The following is a 27,228-nucleotide window of genomic DNA, read 5'->3' on the forward strand; positions in this document are numbered from 1 at the left end:
TGACAATAGAATCTTGGACGTCTATAAATCATAGAAGGACTGAATCGAACCTGAATTGAGAAGAGGGAAATCAGTGTGTGCAGGAATTGAATGCAAGGGTATGCTATAAAAATAGACCCCTTTTGAATAATAAGGGGGAAAGGTGCAAATTGGAACGCGTGTTTTTGTTGGGGGTCATTTCCAAAGTATGACCCCTATAACAGAAAGAGTTATCCTGATCATTCCAGTGTATTTGATGGCAGGCAAGATGCTACACATGTCATTTTAACACCCATTCAATCGTAGTAACCACTAAATCAGCACATTTTCTGCTGAGTAGCTATTTTCAAAACGTGAGGTCATTCTTCATATCAAAAGTTGATAACACATCGTTGAATCAACATCAAATAGATAGGTTTTATAATAAAACATAATATTCGGTTTTTATATAGCGCTTTATATACACCATGTCTCAAAGCGCTAAGCGCTTCCAACATTATTACCCTGGGCCCAATTTTATAGAGCTGCTAAGCACAACAATTTGCTGAGCATGAAATTTCTTCCTTGATAAAAACAAGTTTACCAACCAAATTTTCACGTGATTTTAAGGATAAGCAAACAACAGCCGAGTACAAGTAACAAGCAATATGCAACAAATGGAAATTTGGTTGGTAATCCTGTTTTTATCAGGGAAGAAATTTCATGCTAAGCAAGTTTTTGTGCCAAGCACCTCATATGAAAATGGGCACAGAACACTGGTCCGTTTCATTCCTTATAGACAATCTCAGCTCCCTGGGGAGTAAACAACATGTGTCGCTAAATATGTAGCGCACTAAGCTAAACCATTCACAAGAACCATCTCTGCCCTCACAGGTACCCATTTCATCCTAGGTGGAGAGAAGCAACTATAGTAAAGTGTCTTGCTCAAGTGTCGCTACCGGGATTGAACCCACACTCAGCTGATGTGATTGCCCACGGCCCAATTTCATAGAGCTGCTTAAACACAAAATTTTGCATAAGCAAAAAAATCCTTGCTTAGTAAGGTTAGATTACCGGCCAAGACTCCACTTAATTGTTATGCTAAGTAAACAACAGCTAAAAACAAGCAATGTATATGACATGAAATTTTGGCCAGTAACATGTGCAAAATAAGCGAGCTATTTTCGTGCTTAGCAATTGTTTTGCTTAAGCAGCTCTATGAAATTGGCCCCAGGCAGAGCTTGAGTTCGGTGCTCTTATTCGCTCGGCCGATATACCATATGTACAATGGTGTCTGCAGGAACTATAGGCTATAAGTGACTCTACAGGTTAGGGTCTACAGTGTTTTATCCGGACTGATGGATTTACCGAGTACTGAAGTAGAAGGGGGAGGGGGAGGGGGTACTCATCAAGCCGATTGTTCACCCTCAAGTATAGTTTCCGGATAACAGACCGGTAATCTTTTAATTGAGCTGTTGGGTTACTTTACAGCAAATCTTCAAGACGAGGTACGAACGAATGTCAAAAATATCAAAGTCTACCCAAAAAGTTGACATAAGTCAGGGGATTGAAACACCATGTGGACCACATAGTGCACTGTGTGATTTTCACGTGTATTGAAGATTAGTATTTTCCTTAAAGGCACTGGACACTATTGGTAATTGCCAAAGACTAGTCTTCTCACTTAGTGTATCTCGACATAATGCATAAAAAAGAAATCTGAGGAAATTTGACCCAATTGATCGTCGAGACTGCGAGAGAATAATAGAATAAAAAACACCTTTGTCACAAAAGTTGTGTGCTTTCTTCAGATGCCTTGATTTCGAAACCTCAGCTGAGGTCTCGATTTTTTAAAATTTTGTATAACTATCAATAGCTCTCCATTGCTCGTTGCCAAGTTCGTTTTTATGCTATAAAATATTTTGAGTAATTACCAATAGTGTCCATTGCCTTTAAGTGCATTTAGAACAAGGGATGTCTACAGATGGGGTGTAAGTGTGGTCTTTTTTTTTTTTTTTTTTTTTTTTTTGGGGGGGGGGGGGCCTTAAATTTCTGTGAACCCATTTTTTTGTCATTCACCTATCATCTGGATAATACTAATGGCATTATGACAGCTCTCTGAGAAATTTAATGTTCAGCACAGTACTAATTATTTTTAGTAGATACCGAGACTAGTACTATTCATATACCATTTCAACTAATCTGGGTCCAAGTTCAACTATATATAGCCTGGGTTTGTCAAGTTACCATGGAAACGGGTATGACTGGGAAACAAAAAAAATCCCCAGATGTCTAAAATATGAAGTACCTCATATTTGTTAAATGTTTGTTCAGAATCACACCGGAATCGAGACTAATTGGTTAGCTGATGTGTTCCGCGGACACACAGTGAGTCAACATCAAATGCTAGCCCCCAGTTAGTCATAGGCTTCTCTCCGCCCGCACAAAGTTAAGAATTCAGTCCCGGATACAGTCTTTAATTTGACCTTTGCCCGTTATTACAAGAAAAGATAAACCCATGGATTAAATGAAAGAATAAGTGGAAACTTTCTCCGTGACCAGTCAGAAAAAAACTAAAAAGGGAACCTTTGTTGGGCACTTGGGGAAAAACAGGTGATGTGTTGGTTGTGATAGCAAAGAGGTATTTATCATGATGTCGCCATCTTGTTTCGCTCATTCAAAAAGAAATAATCAACACGAGGCTGAGGGTAAAACAAAAAAGTCTGGCCCCGTTTTGTTTCATGTGCGTCACTGTTCATTATTGTTATTGCATATACGAGGCACACGACAGATAGTGGAGATATAACCAGACAATTAATACCTGTTATGATTAGAACACAAAATGTCTGTGTTCTAGTTGTTTCAACCAAATAACTCAGATAACAACCTGGCATAATGATGATTTCAAATCTCCATCTACAATACTTAAAGGAACACGTTGCCTTGCATTGGTCGAGTTGGTCTTTGAAAAGCGTTTGTAATTGTTATAAAATGCATATGATTAGAAAGATATTTTAAAAGTAGAATATCGAGATCCACACAAGTATCACTCGAAATTGTTTGGTTTTCCTTTTACCTCGTCGACAAACACGGTCGGCCATTTATGGCATAAATAGCCGACCGTGTTAGTTCGCAAAGTAAAAGGAAAACCACGCAATTTCGAGGCAAATGTGTGTGGATCAATGTATTCTACTTTTAAAACATCTTTCTAACCATACGCATTTTATAAAAAACGATTACAAACGCTTTTCAAAGACCAACTCAACCAATCCAAGGCAACGTGTTCCTTTAATTTCCAACTACGTAGGCTATTTGTTGCGTGAGTAAACGTGACTGATATCTTCAATATTTTCTGTAATGCCGATTTTGGGCAATATTTTACAAAATCTCACACACCTAAAAATCCTAAACTGATTGTTGTTAGCAACAGCAAAAAATAACATCACCTCTCAACCCGAGTCAACTAGAACATCTCTCTAATACTTTTCTGTGTTAGCGATTGCGAATGCCCGGTTCTATAAGTAACCCTCGAGCCTCGTGTCCTTTAAATAAAATAAAAATGTGGTTGGGGAGCAGTAAAAATGTGGGCAGGAGATGAGAAATTATCCCGTAACAACGCATCGACTCAATGAAAATGACCGGGGGCACGTGAGTTCCACGCATGGCGTGACCTACTACAAGAAGAAACTTCGCGTGACTCTCGCTCACTCCTTCTCAGTGTCTTGACTCGTCCGGGGGACAACTCCGTCAAGGCTCCCCCCTGTTGCGGGCTCACCCCTAACAGTCCCCACACCGGATCACTTCTGTTTGGACAGTACAGAAGATTAAAACATTAATTTCTCCCAAACCCTCAAACACAACCCTTGGAAAGGATACCGATTTTGACGATATCTCGACACTAAAAGGTAAGTTTGTTTGTTTTGAAGTTCAAGAGGCTATCAGTAAAAATGGTTATACACCGTAACAAGTTAATGTCAAAATTATGACTGGGTTCTGAGAGACAATGAACTGGCATCGTTACTACATTATCGCTTAGCTGTTTCCAACTTTCTGCAAAGTTTATTTGTAAGTTCCCGGTTGGAGAGCTCTCTTCCTACGCAAAAGAGAACCTAGAAAATTGTAATTATAAAGAAGAGTTAGGTTCTTCCGTTTTTCCACAAAGGTTATGACCACATTGTTTCAGAGAACTTCAACGAATGGACTTACAGAACCTGCCGTTGATTTCACAAAACTCTTCATAACTTTAGACTAATCTTAGAACTTAGGACAAGTCCCAACCCTGCACTGTAGCATGCAGACCTTAAGATTAATCCTGAGTTATAGGACGAGTTACTCGTCCTAACTCGAGATAAGACGAGTTCTAACTCTTAGTGAAATCGACGGCAGGGCTCCACTCCACAGACAACTAAGGTTGATCTGAACCGGGAATCATTCTTAATTACTAAACAAAGTGCGATGTCACAATACAAATTACTATGGAAATACTGACAACATAGGGCTTTGTGAAATCAGCCCCTGGTACCCTCTCTTCAACTTACCTCTCATTTCAGTGAATAGGTATAATACGCATACGGAACCAGCGTAAAATCAAATGCTTAACAGAACCCCTGTGAAATTCACACTTACTAAATCAGGGATATCTGATTTGTATTAAAGGAAAGCGACTTACACGTTAAGGTGTTTGCTTTTATAAGGGATATAGGTTTTCATAAAGTGGTTTCAATATAAATGCAAGAAGAAAGAAACATAATCAAAATGTATAATTCATAGTAAATTAACTGGATGCCGAACATAACTATGAGCAATGGACTTTTCACAGTTGCTTTTAAAACTTTTGTCTACATGTATTGGTTAAAGACACTGGACAGTCTTCTCTATTGGTGTCCCTCAACATATGCATAAAATAACAAACCTGTGAAAGTTTGAACTCAAATGGTCGTCGAAGTTGCGAGATTACAATGGTAGAAAACCTTGTCACACGAAGTTGTGTGCTTTCAGATGCCATGATTTCGGGACCTCAAAATCTAATTATGAGGTCTTTTGAGGTCTCGAAATCAGGTTCGAGGAAATGTTTCTTCTTCTCGAAAACTACGTTACTTCAGAGATAGCCGTTTCTAACAATGTTTTATGATACCAACAGCTCTCCATTGCTTGTTACCACGTCAGTTTTTATGCTAACAATTATTTTGAGTAATTACCAATAGTGTCCACTGCCTTTAAAAAGCTTAATCATATATCAAATATGTATAGAACTAGTACCTTAACATTACTTTAATTTTAACAACTCTCTTTTCTATTTAGTCCAAATCGCTAATCGTTTTCCTACTACAAATTGAACCATTGATAACCACGTCATATTAAATTATTAGGTGATCAAGTCAATAGTCACCAATTAAAGGAACACGTTGCCTTGAATCGGTCGAGTTGGTCTTTGAAAAGCGTTTGTAACCGTTTGTTATGAAATGCATATGGTTCGAAAGATATTGTAAAAGTAAAATACAATGATCCACACAAACACGCCTCAAAACTGAACGGTTTTCCTTTTACATCGTCGACTAACACGGTCGGCCATTTATGGGAGTCAAACTTTTGACTCCCATAAATGGCCGACCGTCTTAGTTCGCACAGTAAAATGAAAACCACGCAATTTCGAAGCAAATTTGTGTGGGTCATTGTATTCTACTTTTAAAACATCTTTCCAACCATTTGCATTTTAAAACAAACGGCTATAGACGCTTTTAATAGACCAACTCGTCCGATCCAAGGCAACGTGTTCCTTTAATCGATGACTCAAAAGTGATTACATGTAGATGGATTACATACTTAACTATTAATTACAACTTTGGCTAATGTCTTTATCTTGTCAAAATTGATTTAAAATATCAAAACCTGTCAAATTTATTCAAATTTAATCAAAATCAGTCTATTCATGTTGCATATGTGAATTTAATCTTGACATAACCAATAAAACAACTGTTCCTTTTTGACTGATCAATTTCCAAATCAAAATCTAACGCAATCGAAATCAGTGATGATGTTTTGAATCTGATTTTGTTTTAGACTGGTGCCAAGATGAACGTCGGTCACTCTGACAATGAGGAGGTAGTGGTAGATAAGGGATCTAAGCAGAACCCGCCAAAGACACTAGATGGCGACATCGGTAAGTCAACTAATATGCCTAATGGGAATTGCACATAGACCTGTACCATAATTTTAGCCATTTAGATTATGCCCTATAGCTAGGCTCATTTTCACAGCAGCTTAAACAGAAAATTGTGCGAGTCATTTTCTGCTAAGCAAGACTAAGCAGGGAACCAGTCACACGTAGTAAGTGTGGTAAACAGTGTTTTTGGCTGGTAACCTTGTTCCTGGTTATGCCTGGCTACTTTTTGTGTAAGCTTCTCTGTGGAATTTGGCACTTTTCAATCGTGACACGACAATAATTATATGACATACGATTTTACTATGATTTGTCAAGGGTGTTTGCTTAACAAAATATATCCAACATAACATAGTTCAACGAGTATAATATTTAGTGTAATTTGCACGGCAATAACTAATTTGTATTTGTCTGTATTTAACTAGCAGCCCTGGCAGGATTGAAACTTTGCATGGTGAAGATACAAATCTAGTGTAAGATTTGCTGAAACACCATGTATGCTCAGAAACTCTTCTGTAAAAACATAAGAAGTGTCTCTCTTAATTGCGTTGAAACCTTATAAATTGTATCTCACATAAGGTTTACAATAGGCCTATACATCAACACAACTCAAAGAGAGACATTTCTTATGGTTTTACAGAAATCCTTACAGTTTCATAACATTTTGCCAAATAGGTCAGACAGCAAGCTAAATGAACTTATCCCCAAGCCTGATTGAATCTCGGTTAAAGCTACTTGTTCTGGTACCGCCCCTAGAAGTTCCATCAAGTTTCGTTTCTTAGAAACATGCTTCTTAATGCTTGCGTTTTAAGTTCGGAAAACGAGGAAATTCTTAAAATTAATCATTAGGCTTGATGTTCATGTCCCAACTGACAAGTTCTGCACTACAGAGATGTTACACAAACTTAATAAAGGCTTGCTCATAAACCAATTAACCATGCCTGGAAATATAAATAAGTTATTTGGCGACACTTTTGGCACACTGGTCAACTCTCCAAGGGTTTGTACACTCAGTTTTTTCCCCTTAACTTTAAAAACGCTAACCCCGGTCTGCCACAAATAACTTTCAATACATAGACTTGATGCAAAACAGATCAACTTAATAAATTTTTGTTTAAAGACTCTTCGTGAGTGTTAAATTTAGAATTGATTAATCATTTCCAGTTGCCTTGGTGAGGCTTAGGCAGGTTTATAAATAGCTTCAGCTATGGGTATCTGATCGATTGGTCATTTCTTGAATTCAGTTCAAGAATTAAGGGTGTGCACGATAATTGTTGGCAAGAGTGATTACGTAAAATTTGACAGGTTTGCACACAACTTTTTCAAAGGTATTTATAGATAAAGATGTTAATGGTGGGAAACTCATTTGATATGTAATTTATTTTGCTTGAAATACTATTATTTTTTTGAAAAATGAGTAAAACAACTATGTTTTATCGTAAGAGTGTGCGGCACCTAAATTTAGACATACGAGTCAGCCACTCGGTAATTCTGTATACAAGAGGAAAATAGTGCGTTAAAGAATATTAACATGGGGTGGGGTAGGGTGGGGGGGGGGGGGGGGTCTCTGACCCATATCAGGCCTTGTATATTTGCTTACCGGTATTAAAGGCAGTGGACACTATTGGTAATTACTCGAAATAATTATTAGCATAAAACCTCACTTGGTAACGAGTAATGGGGAGAGGTTGATAGTATAAAACATTGTGGAAACGGCTCCCTCTGAAGTAACGTAGTTTTCGAGAAAGAAGTAATTTTCACGAAATGAAGCATCTGAAAGCTCACAACTTCGTGTGACCAGGGTGTTTTTTTCTTTCATTATTAACTCGTAACTTCGACGACCAATTGAGCTCAATTTTTCACAGGTTTGTTATTGTATGCATATGTTGAGATACACTAAGTGAGAAGACTTGTCTTTAACAATTACCAATAGTGTCCACTGTCTTTAAAACAGCTCTATGAATGTGGACTATGTTTAAAGGAGCAGTGTTCGACAAATTAGTTTGTGAGGGCGTGTGAAGTGTAAAGCTTTCCGTTGTAAAAGAAAAATTTATTCAAAACGATGCTGAATGCGGATGTAGTCTGTCTTGGGCCACCATTCCTAACGTTATATTAAACCTTCCCTGTCCACCTCCCACTGACAAAAAACATTGTCTCCCCGCCCCCCGTCCCCCGCTCAATGTCGACTGTAAAAACCGGCAATCGAAACCAACATTGAAAGGGGGCAGGGGGGCAACGAAATATAGACGGGATTGTTAGGGTCAGTGTTCCTATTATATTTAACACAGGGGACACGACCACGGTGGAAGATAACGATAACATAAAGGGCATCCATGTTGTCCAGACGAACTGTAGACTGAATTTGAATGCAATGAAATAGCTTGATACAGCATGTTTCTAACTTCTCAACTAGTGCTGTTGAGTAATTAAATAAATATTGAATAACAAGAAATCTAAACATTAAAAATTAACTAAAAATTATTCTATAAATAGACGGATAGACGAGTTTGTTTTTCAAGTAGGCATTCACAAGTTCCTTTTGGGGGTTTATCAATGAGACAGTACCAGTCTTTCTACCAAGATAACAAACCACATATGACTGACCAATTTGTCAAAATGATTGATACTTGTACCAAAAAGCCAATAGGGATTAGCACAGGGAGCGATCACTCCTTAATTTGATTACCTCGCGGTTACCAGCGATTCATATTCCATGTCTCCATATTCCATGTATCTATATGTGTGGGGTTCTTTACGAGTGGTTGGCTATTTGCCAAGTTGGTATCAGCATGGAACTTTAACTCTATATGGCTCCATGGTATCAGAGTTAACCATGAGCAATGTTTACGATGGAATGGTGGCTAAATGGCGCAAAACATAATGAACAAACTTTCTCAGGCTTGAAACAGACCAGCGAAGACAAATTATAAGGATAATTTTGCTGTTTGCTCGAAACCAGTAGATGAAATTACGCTGGCGGCAATGACATTTTGTGTGCTGAACAGAAAAGGGGAACCAAAAACTATACGTAGAACGTTTTTATCGAAGTGTTGTTCATACACCAAAATGTAAGAGTTGAATATTTTTAAAGTAACACAGAGGTTAATACTTTATAAGAGTCCTTCCATATTCCTATATCGTTGTTCGACGCAGAAAGAATTTAACTTTTAGAGACAGTCATCTTAATGTATCCCATGTACCCCACATGTGAAATTGGTACATCCTTTAATGGCCTTATTATTTGTGTTTTAACCTGTAAACTTCGTACTTTCCCGAAAACTGTGGAGCAATCTAACAGGCATTTGAACCCTTGACTTTTGCAAGTCCGGAGCCGCGATGTCTTGCCACTATCCAATCGAGTTAACCTAGTGGCGGTGGCTATAGAGGCCAGTTTGAATACTATTAATAATAATAATATTAATATTTTGGGAGGCAAATCATCCTTACTCACCGGCTAAGAGCTGAAGTGCGGCTACAACGTGTTCGAGAAGCAGGCATGCAAGGGCGCCTTTGGCAGGCAGACACATCAACCCATTATGACCACGGATCACAGCCGAAAATGTTTGATTTTTCCCGAGGGAGGAAAACCAGATGGTCTGGGAAACCCTCGTGGCAGAGAAGAGAACATACGCACAACTCAACTCACAAATGGCCCGGGCCGGGTATCGAACCAGGGTCACCTTGGTGAGAGGCAAGCGCTTTACACGACCGGCCAACCATGCCACCCAAACTCTACATTTTAACATCTACTATAGATTTCACGGTGTCTAATTTTTTGCATTTTCCCTCAGCACGTCGCCGTCATGACATGTACGTTGGAGTACATATGCCACTCCAAACCAGGGGTAGGAACCATAGTACGAGACAGAAGAGAGGTTCTGAGGTGAACATTGGAGATGGTGGTGTGAGGAACAGCTCCGGGCCTGTGGTGTCAAACGGGGTAACCCCAAACGGCGTACAACTCTACGATGGTAAGTAGGAGATTTCTCTTCGAGCACAGCGCCCTCTTTCGAAAATATACACTATGAAAGTTTTATTACACTTTACATTGGCATAAAAAATATACAAGCCAGTGAGTGGCAAGGAGGAACAGGTGATCAGTACAAAGCCGTCCTGCCTCAAAAGCATAAAGAATACACAAATGTTTAATAGTTCATATTGCAACCTTTCATTGAATAGCAATACACCACGAGATATAATTCTTAAGGTCTCTGAATTTACTGTGGTAAACACAATTATAATGATGTTCCACAACTGAACAAAGAATTCAACTTTGTCGATCATTTGTTGGTGTATGGATCGCTAACAAATTATCGATTGATGAAGGTCTAATATTCAAAGCTATTCAAGATCTGCCATAAATGAACACAGCCCTAAAACACTAATAATACAAATTAAATTTTATATAGCGCTTTTTACACCCGAAGGGCATCTCAAATCGCTTCCAACATTATTACCCCTGGTCACTGGGCCTTAATTCATACCATCTCAGCTCCCTGATGGGGAGTATACAGCCTGTGCAACAAATATGCGCTACTAGCTAAATCAATCACAAGAACCATCTCTGCCCTCACAGGTACCCATTTACCCCTGGGTGAAGAGAAGCAATTATAGTGAAGTGTCTTGCCCAGGGACACACGTGTCGCGACCGGGACTCGAACCCACACTCTGCTGAACAGAAGCATCAGAGCTTGAGTTCGGTGCTCTTATCAACTCGGCCACTAGGCCTATAGTTCTTTTAAAAATAAGTCCACGGGTTTATAGACTGAACACCAATCATTCTTAAACTACCGAACTCGCGGTCAGAATTGATAAGGATTCTGAGTCCCAGAAGGGTGACCCTTGTCCAGGTTTAAGGCTGAACCAGAAAGTGGTTCTAAGAATGAGATTTTAATTAAGAGTCTGCGTCAGCTCGACCAATTTCGGTGTCATTTTGACCCAGATTTTGGATCATATTAACCCATAAATTGGTCAGACCCCACGGGACCCGAAACCATGTCAATTCTGACCAGGGGTCGATTTCACAAAGAGTAAGGACTAGTTTCTAGTGCTAACTAACTTAGGACTAGTCCTATGAGATATTAAAAACTTAAGGCTAGTCCCAAGTTAGGTCGAGTAACCCGTCCTAACTCGATATAAGACTAGTCTTAAACTCTGTGTGATATCCACCCCAGGAGGTTTTACGAGTGTATAAACATAATAACGAAGATCTTAAATTTGAATCGGGGATAAAATATCATTCATTTTGGTTTTACCCGTATACACCGAGGTGTGTTAGCTCTGTTTACTCAGTACTTCAGTACTTTCCCAAGTTCTGTGAAAACAAATCACAGGCATAATACTCGGTTGGGATTCGAACCCACGACCTTTGAAATTCTACAGCAGTGTCATACCAGCTAGACCGAGAATGCCCGTCCAACTCGTTGGCTGTTTGTGCTCATAAGGAACAAATCAAGTTTGGGTTAATTTATTTGTTTAAACAAACAAATAAATAAATAAATAAAATACTGACTATGGTTAAGTTAAAAACCTAGCCTGGACTAACATGGATAACACAGAGACCATAGCTTCTGTTTTTCAGGGCCCAATTTCATAGAGGTGCTAAGCACAAAAATTTGCTATAGCATGACATTTCTTCCTTGATAAAAACAAGATTATCAACCAAGTTTCCACATAATATCCAGGATAAGCAAACAACAGCTGATTACAAGTAAAAAGCCATATGCAACAGATTGATATTTGGTTTTAATCCTGGTTTTTTTTTTCAAGGAAGAAATTTCATGCTAAGCAAATTTTGTGCTTAGCAGTTCTTTGAAATTATGGGCTCTGGTCTTGGTCTTGGTACCCCTTTAAAAGTTACTAGAGGAAGGTAGGCAGATTGCGTAAACTCAAGAAGCTGAATAAAATATTCTGATTTCAGGTGAAACTGCCGCACAACGAGTGAAGTTTCTCCTGGGTGAAGACGGGGAGAAACTCGGTGTTGAAACCCATGACGTCTTCTCTGAACTTGAGGAACTTTTCTACGATGAAGATGGCAAGCTACTCGAATGGAAGGAAACTGCGAGGTGCGTGACTTTTCCATTTTCCAATAAAAAATATTAAAAAAAAGGCCAGAGGGCAGAAGTAGAAGTGGGTATACAATAACAAAAACAAAACAAAAAAGTAGTCAATATTTGTTTTATATTGTATTGTATTGTGTTGTATTATGTTCCAAACTGGAACACACCCCGTAACCCTGGGGAGGGTAACAATATTATATAAACAAAATACAGTTAATGAACAAGTCATACGGAAAGGAATTTAACTTAGAACAAAAACAAATAATCACACAGTTTGATTTTCTTTTAAAACAGTAAATAAAAAGACGTACGCAAACAATAATAGCTTCGTCGGGAGTGTCCATCAAAAATGTCTTCCCTGCAAAGAGTTTGTAATGATCAATAATATAAGCCAACATAATATTCCTAAGGTCGTTGTATAATGGACAATCTTGCAGAAAATGGATTTCTGTTTCAACATCAAGGTGACAATGCGGGCAAATTCTTTGGCTTGACTCTAACCCAATATACCTTCCTATTTCAATATTTTTTATAAATCCAACAGACTATTTATAATCCTCGTACACGTAACGTTCGTACGCGCGTTTAAGATACACAGATGCACAACTTTTTGGGTACGAGGTGGGTAAAAAGACGTCTGGGCACTGCACGCCGTCACACGCCAAACGATGCACTATCACACGGCCGCCGTTTCTAGTAAAACTAAGACATATCATGTGACGCGCTCTGAACCAATGAAAAGGCAGAATATTTGTAGGGGGTGTTACAAAAAGCAATATAATCCATATGATCATATCACTGCCCGGAAAATATGTTGTCCTTTTATAGTCTCATCGCTCTGAAATGACTCATTGAGAAGAAGTTTCCTTTCGTTCAAGGCAAACTTTTTTCCTGGGTACGTTATAGGCTATCTGACGGTACCCGACCTCTAACAGCATGGCTTATGGCAACGTGACTAGAGCTGATTTGGTTCCCTTCTACAGGGGCCACCACTAAGAGCCTGAACATTTGTCATTTCCTCGAGTGTGTGATACATAGATTCTAACTACCACACAGTGAAGATTGATTCTACCCATGGATGTACATTCGGGTGGTGTGATCAGGGAAAAACACATAGTCACCTGGAGTATACGGTCATGGGGGCCGCATCAAGGCCCCGGAAACTGTCTCGAGGCTGCCCGATAGCAATTTCCCCCTGCATATTAGAAATGTGATCTTCAAAAAATTTCGTGGTTTTTGTTGAAGATTCGCTATTTTCAATCGACTTGAAAAAAAGCATTTCCCCATTGAAAAGCACAACGACAATGGGAATTTCGGATTGCCAAAAAAAAAAAAAAATGCTCTATAACAATTTTGAAGCATTTTAATCACTGTGAAATGTCCCTAACTCCATTTAGTTTTATTTGTAAAAAAATTGCAGTTTAATCGAATTTTGTTGATAATGATGAAACCCATGAAGTGTGAGTCTTCTTCATATATGAACGTGCTTTATTATTGTCAAACCGAGACTCGAAGCGATAAATAACATGATACGCTTGTATGTCTTCGTGAAGGTGTATCTATTGGTTGCCACAAACACGGTGAATACGATGTTAGCAGACATTTTAACAGACATTTGCTTTCTTTTAGCCCCTTTAAGAACGACCTTGAGGCTTGATTTCTGGCGAACCTGTATTGAAAAAAAGTTAGGGGAATTCGATTTCATATTGAACTTATCGAGAGACGTCACGAAATACAAAAATCCCATTGAATTGAAACCAATGTTTAAAGACACTGGACACTATTGGTAGTTGTCAAAGACCAGTCTTCTCGCTTGGTGTATCTCAACATTCTTAAAGACACTGGACACTATTGATAATTGTCAAAGTCCAGTCTTCTCGCTTTCTCGAAAACTACGTCACTAAACGAAGTTGCGAGAGAATAATGGAAGAAAAAGCACACCTGTCGCACAAATTGTGTGCTTTCAGATGCCTTGGATTCGAGACCTCAGCTGAGGTCTCGAATTCAATACAAATATTTTAGTGAGAAATTATCTTTCGTAAAAACTACGTTTCTTCAGAGGGAGCTGTTTCTAACAAAGTGTGGTAGTATCCACAGCTCTCCATTGCTCGTTACCAAGTATGGTTTTATGCTAACAATTATTTTGAGTAATTACCACTTAGTGTCCAGCCGTCGATTTCACAAAGAGTTAGGACTCGTCTTATCTCGAGTTAGGATGAGTAACTCGTCCTAACTTAGGATTAATCTTAAGGTCTGCATGCCACAGTGCAGGGTTGGGACTCGTCCTAAGTCCTAAGATTAATCTTAAGTTAGGAAGAGTTTTGTGAAATCGACGGCAGTGCCTTTAAATGACCCAATACGTTGTTTAAATTTCAGACGAGTCCACTCTATGGGTTTTGTATAGTTGTTCAGAACCAAAGTTAAACTACAACACAAATTGGTAGTATACTTCTGCCTACTTGACCCGTTATTCATAGATTCGTGCATCATTTTAATTCAGTTAAGACCTAACGGTGATTAACGCAGATCGTGGGGGTGTTTCCGTGACGTCAAGGCCCCCTCGCAGTTGTCCATCGAAAGGTTGGCTTACAAAATGATCCCACTTTTAAAGTGAAGGTTGATACCCTTGAAAATAACGGCAATACAAATATTTGGTTTGATTTTTTTGGGAGCATGCAGCAGCGTTTGATAGTATAAAGCATTTTGAGCGGCATTTTACTTAGAAGTCGTGTGTTATATAAGAAGATAACAGTTTCTGTGCCCCAAAATTTGAATATATGTGAAGTGTTACCGCGTATTGTGCATTCCCGTTAGAAATGCTTCTTTCTCAGTGGACTTATTCGTTCCAGATTTGCGGCGATATCTTAAAGGCAGTGGACACTATTGGTAATTACTCAAAATAATTATTAGCGTAAAACCTTTCTTGGTGACGAGTAATGGGGAGAGGTTGGTGGTATAAAACATTGTGAGAAACAGCTCCCTCTGAAGTGCCATAGTTTTCCACGAATTTGATTTCGAGACCTCAAGTTTAGAACTTGAGGTCTCGAAATCAACCATCTAAACGCACACAACTTCGTGTGACAAGGGTGTTTTCTTCTTTCATTAATATCTCGCAACTTTGATGACCGATTGAGCTCAAATTTTCATAGGTTTGTTATTTTATGCATATGTTGAGATACACCAACTGTGAAGGCTAGTCTTTGACAATTACCAATAGTGTCCATGTCTTTAAGAACTCGACAACCTTTTGAAATGAAATGTTTAGATGTTAGGTTGAATGTGTATCTACAGTTGTAAGGGATTAAAACAGTCAAAGGCCGAAGGTATACCTTTCCGTTAATATTATGGGGTCGTAAGGCCGGGAAGTTCTCAAAAAACGGCTGACTCAAAATGAGTGACAACTTGAAAGACACCGTCGCTAAGGAGCGGGGAGCCCGCGTTAAATGTAGCACAGAGTTCAAAATGCAGATTTCGCGGAGGTATCATTCAGTTTAGGTGTTTAGACTTTGAGCTGCAAAGTTTCAAAATGAGTCATTCGTGTTCAGACAGTGGATAGGAAATCCTGTTTAGTAGTAGTGACGTTTTATGTATTCTGCTTTTTTACACTCAAGCGGTTGCACAAGATGTAACAAACACACCTGCGTAGATGATCGAGCAAGTTGTAAACCCAATTTCAATCATGAATAAGTGCCGAAGAAGAATTTCGGATCATGCTTATAACAATTGTTAAAGTCGTTTGATTTGGTCTTTCTTTGGTTTAAATGGATAAATCATCATTGGTTTGGGGAAAAGTACATATTTTTCCACTCTCTTGACTTCAACATAACAACCAATATATTCCTACGACGGGCAGATGATTGGATTGTGACTTTGATCAAGCATGAAATTTGGCACACACTCAAAGTGTATGAGAAAGACATTTGGCTATAGGGCGATCGACGATTTTAGAAATAACAAGCAATGTCAGCCATTTTGAAAGCTTTGAAGATTGACTGTTATCCTAACCGTTTTTCAAAAGGCAAATCTGCGATGGCCCTTTATAACCAATCTTTCTCATAACAAACTCTGAATGTGTTTTAAATTCGATGCTTAAATCTTCAACGGCACAATCAGTAAATAGAGAGATAAGTTAGTGCACGTTTAAGTATTTGGGTACTTTTTGTAACACAAAACACAATGTCCACAGATTAAACTTACACCGTTTGAAGATAATGATTAGAAAGCGTACCCTAAAATATTAGTTGCTGAGGTGCTGTGGTTTTTGATAAATGAGTAAAACAATGTCATGAAAATACATGCTAAAATAGTTTTCGTCTCATGATCACTGAGACGAAAATTATTATCATGACATTGTTTTTACTAATTTCTCAAAAACTACAGCACCTCAGCACGTAATATTTTCAGGGAAGCTTTCTACTATCATTATCTTCAAACTGTGTAAGTTTAATGTAAATCTGTGGACATTGTGTTTTTTGTCCTACAAAAAGTACATAGACCCTTAAAACTTTTGGCATTCGAAACACTAAGCGCTATAATTGTGAGGATCTTCCTCTGGCTTTTTCTCGACTTTAATTATTTTTCTCCAGAAACTTTCTACTCAGTAAGCTTGTAGATTGAAGCTAATAACAAATCTACCAATTAATCGATATTCATAACAATTTTTTTTTTTTTTTTGCAATTGATGAATGGTTTATTGGCTCAGGTAACTTCTTTTCAGTGTAGAAAAGGGAAAGTTTTTAGGGCGTGAAAAAACGACTGCAAGGACCCTCTTTCCGATAAACCTGTGTGCTGATTCACATTTTGCCCGTGCCACTCAACACTCTTGATGGGAGTGACAAGGTGCGCCTGTCCCGTGTGAATCACAAGTGTCGGTCAGTAGGCTACTCCCACACTACGCCAACTTTAAAGGCGGTGGACACTATTGGTAACTACTCAAAATAATTATCAGCAAAAAACCTCACTTCGTAATGAGTAATAGGGAGAGGTTTACAATATAAAACATTGTGAGAAACGGCTCCATCTGAAGTGACGTAGTTTTCAAGAAGAAGTAATTTTCCACGAATTTGATTTCGAGACCTCAGATTTAGATTTGAGGTCTCGAAATCAAGCATCTGAAAGCACACAACTTCGTGTGACAAGGGTGTTTTTTCTTTCATAGTTATCTCGGAACTCCGACGACCAATCGAGCTCAAATTTCCACAGGTTTGTTATTTTATGCATATGTTGAGATACACCAAGTGAGGAGACTGGTCTTTGACAATTACCAATAGTAAAGGCAGTGGACACTGTTGGTTACTACTCAAAATAATTATGAGCATAAAACCTTTCTTGGTAACGAGTAATAGGGAGAGGTTGATAATATAAAACATTGTGAGAAACGGCTCCCTCTGAAGTGAACGTTTTATCAAATTTTCTTTTGAGTTGATGTCATGCAAAAAGGTTTTTCACTATGTTCTCGTGATCCAGATGGCAGATCGATCTCAAACTTCAACAGATTTGCAAGTATGTGGTGGGTTAAATAAAGCGCTTACACCGCGAGCAACCGTTTTGCTAGCAAAACCGATTCTGTATTTGTCAAAGACCAGTCTTCTCACTTGGTGTATCTCAACATATGCACAAAATAACAAACCAGTGAAAATTTGAACTCAATTTATTATGGTCGTCGAACTTACGAGATATAATGGAAGAAAAAAACACCATTGTCACACGAAGTTGTGTGCTTTCAGATGCTTGATTTCGAGACCTCAAAATTTAATTTTGACGTCTCAAAATCGATTCAAATATTTTACTGAGAAATTACTTCTTTCTCGGAAACTACGTTACTTCAGAGGGAGCCGTTTCTCACAATGTTTTATACTACCAACAGCTCTCCATTGATCGCTAACAAGTTATGCTAACAATTATGTTGAGTAATCACCAATAAGTGCCTTTAATTTAGGGTTGGAATGATACAAAGCCCAGGGTGCCCGTAAAGTGGACTCGTCCATCTAGGTTGATTGCCTAAAATTTAAACAAACTATTGAGGCTATTTAATTGTACAATGAAGGAATAACTGTGACAGTCAATAACCGTCAATTACCGTTTGTCCTTGGGATGTTCGCATTAATGTAGCACTGTACAGTTTAAAACATTCAATTTCTAAACAGTGTTGAACATAATTGTCCAATAAAAATAGGCGTGTCTTTCTTTGAGTTAACCACACTACATAAGTCGATGAGGAAAGCGATAATGGGTGGACAATGGAAGTAGAACAACGTTAATGGTGCGCTGTATGTTTTATTAACAACATGAGCACGACGGCAAGTTTAACATACAATGAGAATAACCAGCAACATGTTTTGTATACGTATTTCCACCAAGACTCAACATTCTACACAACATGAGCGCGGGGATGCATTGACGAAAGTAATGCTTCACGGGCGCACATGTGATCTACTACAAATACTTTCTATATTTGATCGGCTTCCAACGGATTTCTGAAAGCAAAAAAAAAACCAAAAAAAACCCCCCACAACATTAACAAGTGAAAACCAATCGAAAACACATGTATAATTATTGTTGATAAAGAATCGCGACAAGAAAGAACATCACGTTAAAGGCAGAATATAATAAATTGTGCGTAACAGTTATTTGTGCTCTTTCAAAAACAACGCAAAAGAATGCTCGATAAATACACCCTCTTTGACTGGTTGAAGTGCTGTCTTCGTGTTCAATTTGTGTTTGTCTTTACAGGGAACAATCGCAATGTCGCCAAAAACGGCGATACAAATAACAATTTCAGTACAAATTTTTGCACAATGACTTGTTATCATCATACATCCTACAAACAAAATGTCTGAAATAACCCTCATCAACGTACATTATATTTGTTCAAAGAGCGTATAAGCCTAGCAACAGCCTTTTTCTCTCTCTCTTTACCAACGGTATCAGATTCAAGAATTACCCAAACCAGAAGTATCAGTTCTTGCCGATTACTAATATTTAGTCCTTCTTCCTTGAGACAGCTTTCTATGCGAGCGAGGTCTCTGTTTTCTGAGACCCTGGATCTGCCGCTGGGATTTGAATGTACAATTTTGTCTTCGGGGAGCCAGATCTCAATCTCAAGGCAGCTTGCATGATTAAAGCCAACCTTAGCAAATAAGTGTCAAGTCATCATACAAGTCACATTGTCTTGAAAACTGTCGTCGAGCATACAAATCGAAACTGAGAGTCTGTAAGTTTTTCTTCGAAAGAGCAAGGGTTAAACTTATCGAGCCGTTCAAAGAGTTTTTGCTGCCAAAACAAACCCGTCTTTTTAGCGTACAACGCATATCAGCTGCAACTTTGTCATTGTCAAATGAACATGGCTTGCTTTGCTGAAAGGCAGTGTACACATCTGGTTACTACTCAACACGTGATATCCATAAAAGCTTACCTGGTAAAAAACACTGAAGAGCTGTTGATGTTTCAAAACATTGTAGGAAACTATACTTCCTTGAATTTGTGTAGTTTTAGACCAAGAGGTAATTTTCACCAAGAAATTTCGAAAAGGAAAAGGGCTTCATTTCAGGCTTGAAGCTTTTCTCAGGCATCTGAAAGTACACAACTTGATGCAACAAGGGTGTTCTTCTTTCGTTATTTTCTCGCAACTTTGATGACCAGTTTGAGACCAAGTTTTTACAGGTTTGTTATTTATGGATATGTGCGGGTACACGAAGTGAGAATACTTGTCTTTGACAATACCAACTGGCTTATTATACATAGTATAGTGCTCATATCCGTCACTCTGTGAGGATACAGGCGCTTCAATATTTAGTTTTTACCTCTAAGGTATTGTTGGGCTTACTTTGAAAAAATTGACCTACCATTTAACAAAGCACAAGGTGTATGTAATATAATTTAGCTGTAGAAGTTTCAGCTTTATTAGTCGTCAAGTTTTTAGAGAAAAACAAAGTGAAAAAATAAATGTTCGTCTCCTGAGATGAACGTTATTTTCTTTAAATTATTTTCTTCAAAGTGCTGTGGCGCAATAAGCAGCAAATCAAACCAATGTTACCAAAGGTATACCATGCATTCAAATGGAATTTTATGAACTTCGTCACATCATTTCTGTGTTGATATAAATGTTTATGGTTGTGTATAAAGAGTAAAACAAAATAATCTTTTATTTTCAAAATCCAGATGGGTGAAGTACGAAGAGGACGTTGACTATGGCGCAGGCCGTTGGAGCAAACCTCACGTTGCCACGCTATCTCTCCATAGTCTCTTTGAACTCAAGCGACTCCTACATACGGGAACAGTGCAGCTGGATATGGACGCTGATAACCTATGGACCATTGCTGGTAAAAAACATCTTCTAATACTTGCTGATCATTTGTTGGAAATCGCTTACTTACTTATCATTTAGGTTTCCCACTTGTTCACTGATACAACTTGCCTTTTGTAACTTACTTGTAGTCCTGGTTTGATAAGAGAGTCAACTTGACTCGCTTTATAGGTCAACATACCTTAATTGAAGACTTTTGGGACGCTTGGTGGCAGCAGACTTACCAAGTAAAATCCGTGGTTCTCGGTAATGTGCGCATGCTCAGAACTACGTAAACAATGGAAATTTACCTGGTAAGTCTGCTGCTACCTAGCGTTACAAAGTATCCCATTGAAAAGAGACATGACCGTTTAAATTCATCGTCTTTGGTAAATGAAGTTAACAAGCAGCATCGTCACACACTTAGAGTTGATGAAGTGTCTTGTATACTTCCAACAAAACAATTACTCTGATCTTCCATTTTGGAAGCGGCCGTTAACAGCCCTGTGTGACACATCTTAAAAATGTTCTCCTCTTCAATTTTGCAGCATAGCATTTGTCTCCTCTGCTGTATTAAAATGCTCAACATATTATTATTAGAAACCTGTAGCCTCTCCGAGGGTTAAAGGTGATGATGTATTATTTTTAAACAAACAATGGCCTTCGGTTTAATTAAGCATATGTTTTTTTTTCCCACGAACTTCCAAGTAGACATCAACCATTGACTAAAAGTTACTTTTGTACATGTCTTTTACAGATTTGGTTCTGGATAACATGGTTGCTACGGGACAGTTGCCGGACGAGGACAGACCAAATGTCAAAGAAGCCCTGATACGGAAACATCGTCATCACTTACAGAAAAAGTAACGTCAAATTAAGAAATATAGGCATATGTTTTGCCCCCCCCCCAAGGGTTTCACAAAACAAAATATTTGTGCATAAGGTAGAATGATGATATTTAAACCTCTGGATTATTAATAAGAAGACAAAAAGTGGTGTGCATAGCCGAGCTGTCAAGTACACGGGACTCAAGTGTTACCGTTAGAGTGTTGGAAGCGAGACCCGGTCTTGACTAGTCTTGACACTTAGCTGTAGTTTCGTGAAAGCATTCACGTGCATTCACAACCATGATCGGTTTGACCACAACTGCAAAACAAGAAGAACCAGAAGATAATATGAATCCCTTCAGGTTCTTCAGAAGTTCGATGTGATGTTAGGCGATCTCTCAAAATAAAATAAAAATCTTTAAGATTTTTTTAAGAAGTGAAACTATAACTAAAGAAACTCCTCACTCGTTTTACTTTCCAAGGTCAAAAGGAGAGAAGCAAATGGAGAAGCAAGCAGGAAGGGGAAGACGAAGAAGCAGTTTATATCCAGGAATCGATAGAAGTCAATCCACTGGAGGCGGCCAAAACGTCAGCATGGAGCAAGGTAAAAAAGATCAATGGAAATGAATAACTGTTATGCAGAAAGAGTAGAACTGTTATAAGACAACAGCGACACCGCTGTTGTTCTTGTCAGTCATTCCATGAACAAAATACCATTCATTTTACGGTTTTTATATAACATTGATTACCATCAATATTACTCATTACAACCTCTGTTCAGGCAGTCAGGTTGGCTCAGTGGATTTCGCCCCTGCCTTTCACCTCTGTGGACCCCGGTTCGATACCTAGACAGGAAGTCTCCACTCTAAAAACTCCCGGGTTAAAATTGACCCGGATTTGGGTCCACGGGGCCAGACCCACTTCTGGGTCGGTTTGACCCGGAATCCGTGTCAATGTGACCCGGAATCCGTGTCATTGAGGCCAGATTTTTTTTTTAAAGCGGGGATTTTGACTCGGATTCCGGGACACATTGACAGGGATTCCGGGTCAAAGTGACCCAGAAATGGGTCTGGCCCACTGGGACCCAAATGCGGGTCAAGTCTGACCCAGGAGTTTTTAGAGTGTTGCATGTGGATTGGGTTTTTTAATCCCTACCTGGCTGCATGGGTTTTCCCTGGGGATTCAGCTCCCATGTCTAAAACTGAAATTTCATTGCCAACTATCTAATTCAGATTCAGATGCAGTGTTTAAAAACTGGTGCCCTTTACCATCGAATCTTTACCATCGAATCTGAAATATGTAAATTGCACATAGCGCGTGCGCACTAACGTTTTGGTTGGCAAAATGAGGGAACATCGCGCTGTTTTGTACACGGCTGATGGGTGCGCGCAATCGCGTCTGCTTAGTGCACAACTCTATGTTGTTTGCCAACCAACAGGGTATGTACGCATGCGTGAATGTAATTAGCATATTTTATAGGAAGGGTCCATTATCTAAGTGTTGCATCTGATAAATAGTGAATACTTCTGTCTTACTTTTTGTTCCTCTTCATCAGCGGCTGCTATGTTATCTAAGAAGCATAGTTCTGCCTCTAATTTAGAGAAGATGAAGCGGAATGAAAGTCAAGGATCTCTTGGGAGGAATGAGACGACAGACAGCTCGGAACAAATTCATAAGGAGTCTGGTAATAAGGTTAGTTTGCTGAAAGAGCATCGTTATATATAGGATCACATCTAAGTCAATGTGGGTATACTGTACATACATGAGGTGTGGTGTACATGCATCGAAACCACCGCTATATTAGAAAGAATCTGGACAACATATAACGTTATATTTTTTATAAGGAATCCGCTAACAAGGTTAGTTTGCTGAAAGAGCATCGTTATATAGACGATGGGACCTGTGACATCACACGTTTACAAAAGAGCCACAGAGCCTGGACTTCCTGCAGGCAAGATTTGTACAGAGCCTAACGGAAGAAAAAATAAAATCTTATATTTTATGGAGATTGCACTGTCTAATTCTAATCAACTTTTGATACGAGGAAGGGTGAACATCTCAAAACTTGTCCAGCTTTTACTTTCATAACTGTTCAATTTATGTGGAAATTATGACGATAAATGTCAACTATAAATGACGATAAATGTCAATGTCCCATATGACCAGTGCAGTATCTTGCCTGCCAAAAAAAACCAAAGAATGTACAAGGCAACACTTTATAACGAAAACACGTCTACAGTATTGGAATGTACATTGAAGTCTAGGATTGTTCAAAAAGTCATAATAATTAAAACTATGAGATCGGAACCAATGAATGTGACGGTAGTCACAGATAGAAATATTTCAGTATTGGAAAGCCTTGATATTTTGCATTATGCTATAAAGCCCACCGACAGTGAACTTTTCAGATGTGTGTTACCTTTTACTATTGGGTAAAGAAAAGCCACAATGGCCAAACCTATCCGGATTGATGTCTTTGTTAACCTTTGATGTTATTACTACGAGACAGAAACTAAATCCATCCTGAACTTGCAATAAACTGATCAGCAATATTTGGGTTCGAGTCCCGGTCTTGACACGTGTGTCCTTGGCAAAAGCAAGATATACAACCACTATTGTTAAACATTACTGCTTCGTCCTTCGGGTGTGACGCAAAGCCTTTGGTCCCGTGTGTTGTGTGATGCCCGTAAAAGAACACAGTGCACTTTATCGAAAAGAGAAGGGGCTTTCCCCGGTGCGTTTAACATAGCTGTCAGCACGATTGGTCCGCACCACTTTGTATATCCATACAAGGTTCTTTGGAAATGAGCCTCTTCATTCGAAAACTCAGCATAATATTATTAATTGGTTTACTTAGACCGAAGTATATTTTTAAGTAACGTTTTTCCGTATTCTCATTTTTAAGACACATGACCATTATGTAAAATAGCCGTTGTGCTTGTGTTTATATCCTGCATACAGATTTGTAAATAAATAATAAGAAAATAAATTATATAGGAGGGCCTACTTGTGTCCCTCAATGAAACTGGTGTTTGTAGATTTGATTTTATAAAGATGTTTATGTAATTTGTGGGCTCGTGGCATTACAGTAATAGCAAAATGATTAAGGGTGTGAACAGCTGATCATTTTGAAAGAGCCATATTGCATTTTATTACTAATGGTAAACTTGTCTCTCTCTCTATCCGTCTTCGGTCTTATAGTTTTTGAAGAAACTACCGGCTGGTGCCGAGGCGTCCAACGTACTGATCGGTGAGGTAGACTTCCTGGAGAAACCCATCCTCGCCTTCGTGCGCCTTAGGGAAGGCGTCTTGTTACCAGACATGACGGAGGTTCCAATCCCTACTAGGTTCATTTTCATCCTCTTAGGTCCCCCAACGGGAGACTCTCTGAAGTACAGAGAAATCGGAAGGTGCGTCGCCACTCTCATGTCGGATGAGGTGAGTTTAATTTCCCAGATCCTTATATACATGACGTCATATGAGTAGGGCGCCCTCGCCCATAGAACCTAATTACCTGACGTCACACCTCGAGAAACATGAATAACGCAAGATATAAGCCTGAACATCTGACGTCGCACTTCGAGGCTCGTGAATAACGCCAGAGAGTGGCCTCTAGCCTAAGTCAATCCCTGTCCGGTTGTAACTTTGAAGACGACCGCTAGTGCAGCTGCCAAACGTCCCCTCGGACCAATCAAAACACAGATTTGATTATAGAAAGCTTACGTCACTGCATTATCCAATGAAACGGTTGTATCCAATGAAATCACTGGTTCTACACATCATATTACTTGTGGACTTGACGTCATTTGAGTAGAGCGCCCTCGTCTAGATAGCCTAAACATCTGACGTAACACTCATGAACAACGCCAGATACCAGCCTTGAGCACATGGCCAGATCCTCATTAAAAACTCAGCAGCTCGTCTCATCACCCGGGTTAAGAAAACGCGATTCAATTACTCCAGCTTTGCAATCTCTCCATTGGCTTCCTTTTCATTCTCGCATCATCTTCAAAATTCCCCTTTAAACATTTCAATACAGTCGTGGAAGTGGATCAACTTACCTGAAAGATCTACTCACTCCATACATTCCTACTAGAAACCTCCGTTCTGCTAACAAAGACACCCTCGTTATCCCTAAAGTTGCCACCAAAACATATGGTCAACGTAGTTATCAGTTTGCTGCACCTCACTTATGGAGCAATCTCCCTCTACACATCAAACAAGCCACAGCGATCTCAAGTTTCAAGACTCTTCTCAAAACATATCTGTTCAAATCATCATAAACATACTTATCTTTCTTTTGGAGGTGTTAGGCGCGATAGAAATGCGGTTGTATATAACCTGCCAAGGCTACCTTTGACCTTACATCAACTTCAACAGTAATTGTGAGATATTATAGTCGCCCCAAACCTATTTCAAACCATAATAATTATTCAACAATAATTACTATAATATAACGGAATATAAACTTATCAAAAGTGTTTAGAACTAACATTAATAAAAGTTTCAAACTTCCACACACAATTCCATAGGTGTTCCATGACGTAGCTTACAAGGCCAGAGACCGAAACGATCTGCTTGCTGGCATCGACGAATTTATGGACCAAGTTACTGTTCTCCCACCAGGTAAACATTTCTCTTATTTTATCTGTTTCAGTATATGCTTAAGGATTTCAGGCATAATGTTTTTTTTAAGTATATTAAAAATATACTCTCTGATCAACTTTCTCTATAAAACGCCATTTTGGGTCCTCGATCAAGGAGTTGATGATTTTGGAGTGTCGTGGATGAGCGGTTAAGAGCACTGGACTTGAAAGCTCTGGTGTATCTAATCACCAGAGTGTGGGTTCGAGTCCCGATCGTGACATTTGTATCCTTAAGCAAAACACACTTAACCTTTGCTTCGTCCTTCGGATTGGACGTACAGCTGTACATCCCGTGTGTTGTTCTAATAACTACCAACGCACGTCAAATACCACAGCACATACGTTGGGTCCAAAGAGTAGGGGTTCACCCTGGTGTGTCTGGCAGTGCGTTTGTCTTCAATAATGAATACTGCACTATAAATAATAAAAATAATAGTGGCTTCTTATATAATAATAATAATAATAATAATAATAATAATAATAATAATAATAATAATAATAATAATAATAATAATAATAATAATAATAATAATAATAATAATAATAATAATAATAATAATAATAATAATAATAATAATAATAATAATAATAATAATAATAATAATAATAATAATAATAAGACTTGTAATGCGCACATATCCACCCTGCTGGGTGTTCAAGGCGCAGTAAACCAAAACAAAACAAAACAAAAACACAACACAAAGAAAAAACAGACACAACAAAATTAGTCATTGAAAACCTGTGACATAAGATAAGTTTTGAGAAGAGACTTGAATTTTGCGGTACAAAGACAAGATCGAAGATTAAGTGGTAGAGAGTTCCAGATGCGTGGCGCGGCTACAGAAAAAGACCTGTCACCCCATGAGTGTCGAGACTTGGGTTCAATGAGGAGAAGCATGGAACTTGATCGAAGATTCCTTGAAGGAGTGTAAACTTGAAGCAGTTCAGAAATATAGTGGGGAGCCTTGCCATTTAGAGCTTTGTGGACAATGAGCATCAGCTTGAAGATGATTCGTTGAGAGATAGGGAGCCAGTGTAGTTGTTTTAGAATGGGGGTGATAGAACAGGATTTTCTAGACAGTGTCACAATGCGAGCAGCAGTATTTTGGAGCCGTTGAAGTCGGGAAATCTGGTTGTTAGGAAGACTGTAGAGAAGAGCATTGCCGTTGTCAAGACGAGAAGTAACAAATGCGTGAATGACCTTTTCAGTGGCACTTTTGTCCAAGTACTTGCGAATCTTACCTATATTCCTGATGTGATATGATGATAAACGAACAATGTTGTTGATGTGTGG

General features: G+C 38.7%; 1 protein-coding gene across 1 annotated transcript in view; it reads left to right on the forward strand.

The window, feature by feature from the left end:
* The first annotated feature begins 3,699 nt into the window (after positions 1–3,699).
* Positions 3,700–27,228, forward strand: part of LOC139939662 (sodium-driven chloride bicarbonate exchanger-like) — a 45,426-nt gene continuing 21,897 nt past the window's right edge. The window contains exons 1-10 of the mRNA XM_071935715.1: positions 3,700–3,863; positions 6,019–6,118; positions 9,910–10,089; positions 12,039–12,183; positions 20,338–20,498; positions 21,219–21,324; positions 21,771–21,892; positions 22,844–22,980; positions 24,490–24,726; positions 25,821–25,914. Of these exons, the coding sequence (XP_071791816.1) occupies positions 6,031–6,118; positions 9,910–10,089; positions 12,039–12,183; positions 20,338–20,498; positions 21,219–21,324; positions 21,771–21,892; positions 22,844–22,980; positions 24,490–24,726; positions 25,821–25,914 (1,270 nt within the window). The 5' untranslated portion in view covers positions 3,700–3,863; positions 6,019–6,030. The remainder of the gene's footprint in view (positions 3,864–6,018; positions 6,119–9,909; positions 10,090–12,038; positions 12,184–20,337; positions 20,499–21,218; positions 21,325–21,770; positions 21,893–22,843; positions 22,981–24,489; positions 24,727–25,820; positions 25,915–27,228) is intronic.

Source organism: Asterias amurensis, chromosome 7 (assembly GCF_032118995.1).
Source record: "Asterias amurensis chromosome 7, ASM3211899v1".
Lineage (NCBI taxonomy): Eukaryota > Metazoa > Echinodermata > Asteroidea > Forcipulatida > Asteriidae > Asterias > Asterias amurensis.